Below are 6572 nucleotides of genomic sequence, written 5' to 3' on the forward strand. Positions count from 1 at the left end.
CGTCGTGACCTTCAAGCTTCTCAGAAAAATGTCGCAGCTAATCACCGGCAACAGCATCCCGCTGAGTGAAGTCTACTGGTCTCTCGTCAACAAAGCCGACAAAAAATTCTCCAAGATCAGAGACTTGCCTTTCTACGAACGCAGCAGGTATATGCATACACCTTCTCCTTCGCATTAGATCGTTTCATACAGATTGTGTACATTTGAATTGCGGATTTGATCTAAGTTTGTTTACATATGGAATTGAGTATCTGAGAGTTGCTGGAGAATCGAATCGAATCGACACGTGTCTATTTGTTAATTGTTGATTACATTTGAAATTGAGGATTTGAGAGTTGCTGGAGAATCGAATCGACACGTGTCTATGTGTTATAGGTACGAAAACTATTTCTTCAAGGTGTTCAAAGTCTACACACAGCTCTGGAAGTTTCAGCAAGAGAATCGCCAGAAGCTTGTGGAAGCCGGGCTCAAGAGATGGGAGATCGGAGAGATCGCGTCTCGAATCGCGCAGCTTTACTATGGGCATTACATGCGTACGAGCGATGCTGGCTACTTGGCCGAGTCCTATGTGTTCTACGAAGCGATTTTGACGAGAGAGTACTTTAAAGATGGATTGTTTCAGGATCTGAATATCGCGAACAAGCAGCTGAGGTTTCTTGCGAGGTTTCTTATGGTGTGTTTGGTGCTAGGCCGTAGGGAGATGGTGCATCAGCTTGTTGAGCAGTTTAGGCGGTTGATTGATGAATGCAAGAGGACGTTCCAGGTTTTTTGTTTCTCGTGGACTTTCTCTTCCTGAGCTTTAGAGTTTTGTAGGTTGTTGTTTTAGTGGACTATGATGAGACTTTCTGCAGTAGCAGTTTGTTTGCCTTATAAGAGAAGAGGGTCCAGGCTGTATTGGTTTTTGTGTGTTTGTATTTGCTATTTACAGTTGCTATGATTATACCTCAATAGTAATCCTTAGTGTTTGTATTGGCATTTCACACTGCTAGAATCACTAACAAAAGTTTCTTCTTTGCTAAAACTGCAATTTATAGTGGTTCGAATTCGAAAATAGGGTAGTGCAGCATGGATCTGAATTGAGGTGTAATCATAGCATGTACATGGAGTGATAAGATATCATGGTGTTCTAAGGCAATTATGTGGTTAGCTCTGTTTGATGTAATCGTCTATGCTACTTGATATATATCGACCTAAGATGCTAAACTGCAATTTATAGTGGTTGGAAAATAGGGTAGTGCAGCATGGATCTGAATTGAGGTGTAACGATAGCATGTACATGGAGTGACAGGATATCATTAGAGATCTAAGAAAATATGTGATAGCTCTGTTTGACATAATCGTCCTTTTTGATATATAGAGTGTACTAAGATGCTTCTTGATTGTCAAAATTAGATGTCTTCTTTTCTCTTGCATCTCTGTTTTCCATGGTCTACTATACAGTTACAAACATCTTTTGATGTTTTCAGGAAAATGATTTTAAAGAATGGAAGGTGGTGGCGCAGGAGATAGTTAGATTTCTGAAATCTGACACTGCTTTCATGAACATCAGGCCTCTAAGATACAGCCTTGTGCTGGATCCTAATCTGGATGCTAGTACACCGCGTGCAAGTAGGTCTTTAAGGCTGACGGATGCAATCTTGAGCAGTTATCACTACAATGAGGTAGTGTTTTTACTTTTTCATGTTTGTTATGAATGGATACTTAATTTTCTTACCCTCTAAAATTTGTAATCTTGCTGTATGGGTTCCGCCAGGTCAAGTATTCAGAGCTCACGCTTGATTCGTTCAGGATGCTTCAGTGCTTAGAGTGGGAACCGAGCGGTTCCTTATATCAATCAGCTGGTCCTAAAATGGGTCCGAATGCTCCCACCGGAGCTTCTCGTGTAAACTCTCAGAGCATGACTGATCCTACTTTGCCGCCTAACCCTCGCAAAGCTGTCCTTTATCGTCCATCCATAACACATTTCTTGGCTGTAAGCCGAATTTACTTTTGTTCCCCACTAGTTAGATTGCAATTTTGCTGATTTTACTGAAACCTTGTTTTATCTTGGTAGCTTTTGGCAACCATTTGCGAGGAGCTTCCTTCTAATGGCGTAGTTCTAATATATCTCTCTGCTTCTGGTAATGTGTGTATTATGTTTCTTTTGTTAAGAATATTACGTTTTTTAGCTGTTAACATATTTACGTCTTCATTCAGGAAAGATTGGACATACTTCATTATCTCCTTTGGGTGGTAGAAGTGTAACTAGCGTTGAGGAGAATATTTTGAGAGACTTCGAGTCTCATACAATCAAACAAGACGGAGACCCATCAGTTCAAACAAAGCCATCTGGTGAAAGAATCAGTGAGGATGCAGTGGAGCATGGTTTGTCTTTTGGTAGTCACGGACTCACAGGTATGCACCCCAAAATCCTGAAGCTTTCATGTAAACATACATATGATATTATCACATTATACAATGTCCTCTATAGATATGGAGAGGTGTCAGTAGTTAATATTCGAATATGTTGTGGAGGGCCGAACACTTTAAAAGACAAAATTCTTGGAAAAACTTGAATAATTGTGATCAATCGAACAAGAGATTCTGAAAAAATGCAGAAATTTCTAGAACTCTGGACTCTTTTCATGGTAAGTCTCTGAAATTTATATGGCATCTGTCTTTCCCCCAGGACCAAGCTGCATCTATCCTTCTGATTTAGTTCCATTCACGAGGAAACCTCTTTTCATAATTATTGACAGTGATAACAGCACAGCTTTTAAAGTAAGTACACCGGACTCCTCTTTCTTATTAAGATCAATAGTTTGAATAATTTTATTTTGTACAATGAGAAGATACTAATATTTATTCACTTCAATTTTGAAGAATATTTGTGGGGCGGAGAAAGGAGAACCAGCCGCATTGCTTCTGTCTCCATCACATACTCCCCCACTTATATCTGCTGATTTCTCTCGTCAACCTAGTGGTAGCCTTTTCACTATTTTTCTCACTGCACCAGTGCAAGCATTTTGCTTGCTAATCGGGATTTCAGGCTCTGATATAGAAACGGTAGTCAGAGATAAATCTTCATAATCGCCTTATTCCTCTTTTTGTTTGCATGCTGACTACTTTCATATGTCAGGATGTTTTGACTAAGGCCGAGAGGGTTCTTTCCTCGTCTATGAATGAATTGGCTTCGACTTTGGCAGCATCGGATACCCTTCACCCCGTTTGGTCGCAGATACTAAAAGATCCCTTCTTGAGACGACTTCTCTTAAGGTAAATGTTTCTCTTCCAAGCTCTAAGACATCTTCAAGATCTCCTAAAATGCCAGTATCAGTACAGAAACTACAAAGACCTTTGATTTATTGGAGGTTTATTTTTGGACAGAGATTTTGTAGGAACTAGAAACCATATACATTATTGGTATAGTCTATTGAAAATTGGCAACTCTCTAAACCTTTTAATCTTACTTAAATGCAGATTCATATTCTGCCGAGCTGTCTTGGCACTGTACACTCCAGTCTTCAATAACAAACAAAATCAACCAGAATGCTTTCCGTCTCTCCCGGAATTCTTATTACCAGCCGCTCCTGCCATTCAAGCCGCTGTGCTTCAGATGGCCAATGTATTTGGTGGAGCAAGCAAGTTTACTTTACCTCAAGATATCACAATGCTCTAAAGCTTCCTCTGCGAAGAGTAGAAAAATTCTTGTGCAAGTCGGTAATCTCGGTTTGGTTTCCCTTTCAGGGGTTAACTATTATTCATGATTTGAACTGGTTGGAGCCCATGGACCGAACCTCTTTTGAAATATATGGGCTCAAGTACACTTTTGCTGTGTGAAACTAACAGTGATTGATACAAAACATATGATTGATTGGCTCTGATCTTTCTTCGTTTGAAAAAAATGTTGCTTTTCATGAAATGTACACAGCTGAGAATAACAAGCTTAGGAACACTCCAAATTTTAGAGTTGAGACTTGAAAACAATGATTCGAGACGCAGAAAAATTCTTGTGCAAATTGTTAATCTCTGTTTGGTTTCCCTTTCAAGGGTTAACTATTATTCCAGATTTGAACTGGTTGGAGCCTAAAGGTCGAACCTCTTTTGAGATTTATGACTCTCAAGTCCATTATTGTTGCTGTGTTAAACTAACAAAGTGTTTGATACAGATCATATGATTAAATTGGCTCTACCTTTGAAAAAAGCTGTTGCCCAAATGTAATAAAGAACACTCAGAATTTCAAAGTAGAGAAAAACCACAATGCTGAAGAAACAATGATTCGAGACTAAGAACGTGTGCTGTGAATATCCAAATCATGCAGCTAAATCCTTCATCACATCATCCTTGCCCCCATCTTTGATCCCCATCTTCATCTGCTCAGCCACAAAGCACTTAGTGATCACATTACAAAACAAATAAACAAACTTAACCGAGTCACGTGCCGGCACAGGATAAGTAATCTTCTCAAAGAACTCCAACGGCACATTCGGATCCACAATCGCCACAACAGGAATCTGAAGCTTCGCGGCCTCGAGTATCACCGAGCTCTTCCTCTCGGTATCAAACACAACGACGCAATCAGGCATCGTCGTCGGACCAAAGCAAAGCTTCTTATGCCTCGACCGAAACTTCTTAGGACTGTAACTGTTCGTCAAGAACCCTCCCATCTTCCACAGATTCATCGAGCGGTTGTGGTTGTACGCGTCGCCCTGGATGCGGCGGGAAGTGAGCTCGACGATCTCGTCGAAGAGAGGGTTCGTGTTGACGAAGTAGATGTTCCCCCTCATGTGCGCGAGGTTGGCGACGAAGCTGGCGGCGCTGCGGAGGCAGATCAGGGTTTTGTCGGAGTCGATTATGGTCATCCCGTTGCGGGTCCCGTACGCGTACTGTTTGAAATGGTGCTCGGCGGCGCGGCGGCCGAGATGGGAGCCGGTGTTGAGAAGCTTCTGGATCACTGCGGCGTGGAGCGTCATTGTTTGATCGGGAAAAGGGTTTGTAGGGTTTAAAGAGAAATTCGCAGATTGAAATCAGATGCGGTGGGACTGGGAGGTGATGAGAAATGGATGAATCTGGCGTCGGTATACGGGCCGGGTCGGGTATGAACTTACATAAGTTGGCGGCCCATTTCGCTATTGTAAATGGTTCGTTGACCAACCAAATAAATTACTTAGTTGTAATTTATTTATTTACTATTGATTTGTCCGCGGGATATTTGCCATTCATAACAAAGTGTAGTTCAAAAATACTTCAGTTAACTAAAATGTCGAATTCACTTCCTACCAATAAATGATTTGCAATTTACTCTTTATATCGGTGATGTTAATTGAAACATGCCTTATGAGGAAATGGGGCAAAAGCTGAAAAAAAGTTAAGACGATTGTTAGTGTGAAGTTTTAAATTGCATGTAATCGCAACGTTACACATGGAAAGATTTTAAAGGGTGGTTTAGTGAAGGATCTCTTTTACACATTCATCAATCTAATTTCAACATATTTTTCTTGTTTTGTTCTTATGTTGGAATTATAGTTGAGATGTGTGTATAAGTTTTTAGCTGATTTTGTGACAATAAGTTTAGTATGCAGATGACTGGTTTAAACTGTTCCTCTAAAATTAGGGCCGGTCCTGGGAAAATGAAATAGTAGTTTCTAGTCTCAATTTTTTTAAAGAAAATTACACAGACATAAGAATCCATAATTTCTCAAAAGAATTTTATTGAATCATTTACTAAATACATACAACCTTCAAAATCTCAGGAACGGCGTTGTCCAAAAGTAATACATAATCTGTTTGTTCGTTAAATGAAGTTGTTATTCCTAGATTGCTACTAATTATGCATGAAATCTCTTTTTTTAAAAATTGTCGCCGAACATATCCCAATATTATGAAGATTTTGAGATATACTTATATCGAAAGTTAAAAGAACTTAAAACATGGTGGGAAGCAAATAAAAAGTGAAACGATGGTAAAGCATTACTTTACTAAATACATACAACCTTCAAAATCTCAGGAACGGCCTTGTCCAAAAGTAATACATAATCTGCTTGTTCGTTAAATGAAGTTGTTATTCCTAGATTGCTACTAATTATGCATGAAATCTCTTTTTTAAAAAATTGTCGCCGAACATATCCCAATATTATGAAGAATTTGAAATATACTTATATCGAAAGTTAAAAGAACTCAAAACATGGTGGGAAGCAAATAAAAAGTGAAACGATGGTAAAGCATTATTCTAGAAACTGTCGTTATCGTTGTAAACAAATATTGTATCTTCAATAAGCTATGTCATGTGTGTTTTCTTAGGTGCTTTGTAACTGGTGGGGCTGGATGGTGTTGATGAGCCACCTACATTTAGATCATCATATGATTCTTTAGTTTCTTGCTTAAATCATAAAAAAATAGGTTTGTTATTTGGCATATGTGTAAATATATTTCATCTTACAACAAGATCTTAGATCTCATAAGAAAAATACATCTTTTATCCTAATTTTCTTTTTTTCTATTATTTTGTGATATGTGTGAATGTTTACTTTAAGGTCTATTATTATTGTTTGAAATTTAGTATTTTTTGTTAAAGGTTATTAACTCTTATTGT

The 6572-nt window shown here is 38.8% G+C and overlaps 2 protein-coding genes across 2 annotated transcripts; one reads left to right on the forward strand and one right to left on the reverse strand.

Moving 5' to 3' along the window:
• The first annotated feature begins 6 nt into the window (after positions 1–6).
• LOC106328467 (protein SCAI) lies at positions 7–3859 on the forward strand. Its single transcript, XM_013766911.1, has 10 exons — positions 7–147; positions 376–763; positions 1467–1661; positions 1754–1972; positions 2054–2120; positions 2197–2394; positions 2669–2760; positions 2863–3045; positions 3119–3255; positions 3460–3859. The coding sequence occupies exons 1-10, from the start codon at positions 29–31 to the stop codon at positions 3656–3658; spliced, it is 1797 nt and encodes a 598-aa protein (XP_013622365.1). The 5' UTR covers positions 7–28; the 3' UTR covers positions 3659–3859.
• A 339-nt stretch (positions 3860–4198) lies between these two features.
• On the reverse strand, positions 4199–5032 carry LOC106331435 (ribosomal protein S2, mitochondrial). Its single transcript, XM_013769790.1, has one exon. The coding sequence runs from the start codon at positions 4951–4953 to the stop codon at positions 4294–4296; it is 660 nt and encodes a 219-aa protein (XP_013625244.1). The 5' UTR covers positions 4954–5032; the 3' UTR covers positions 4199–4293.
• Between the last annotated feature and the right edge of the window lie 1540 nt (positions 5033–6572).

Source organism: Brassica oleracea, chromosome C3 (genome assembly GCF_000695525.1).
Source record: "Brassica oleracea var. oleracea cultivar TO1000 chromosome C3, BOL, whole genome shotgun sequence".
Taxonomy (NCBI): domain Eukaryota; kingdom Viridiplantae; phylum Streptophyta; class Magnoliopsida; order Brassicales; family Brassicaceae; genus Brassica; species Brassica oleracea.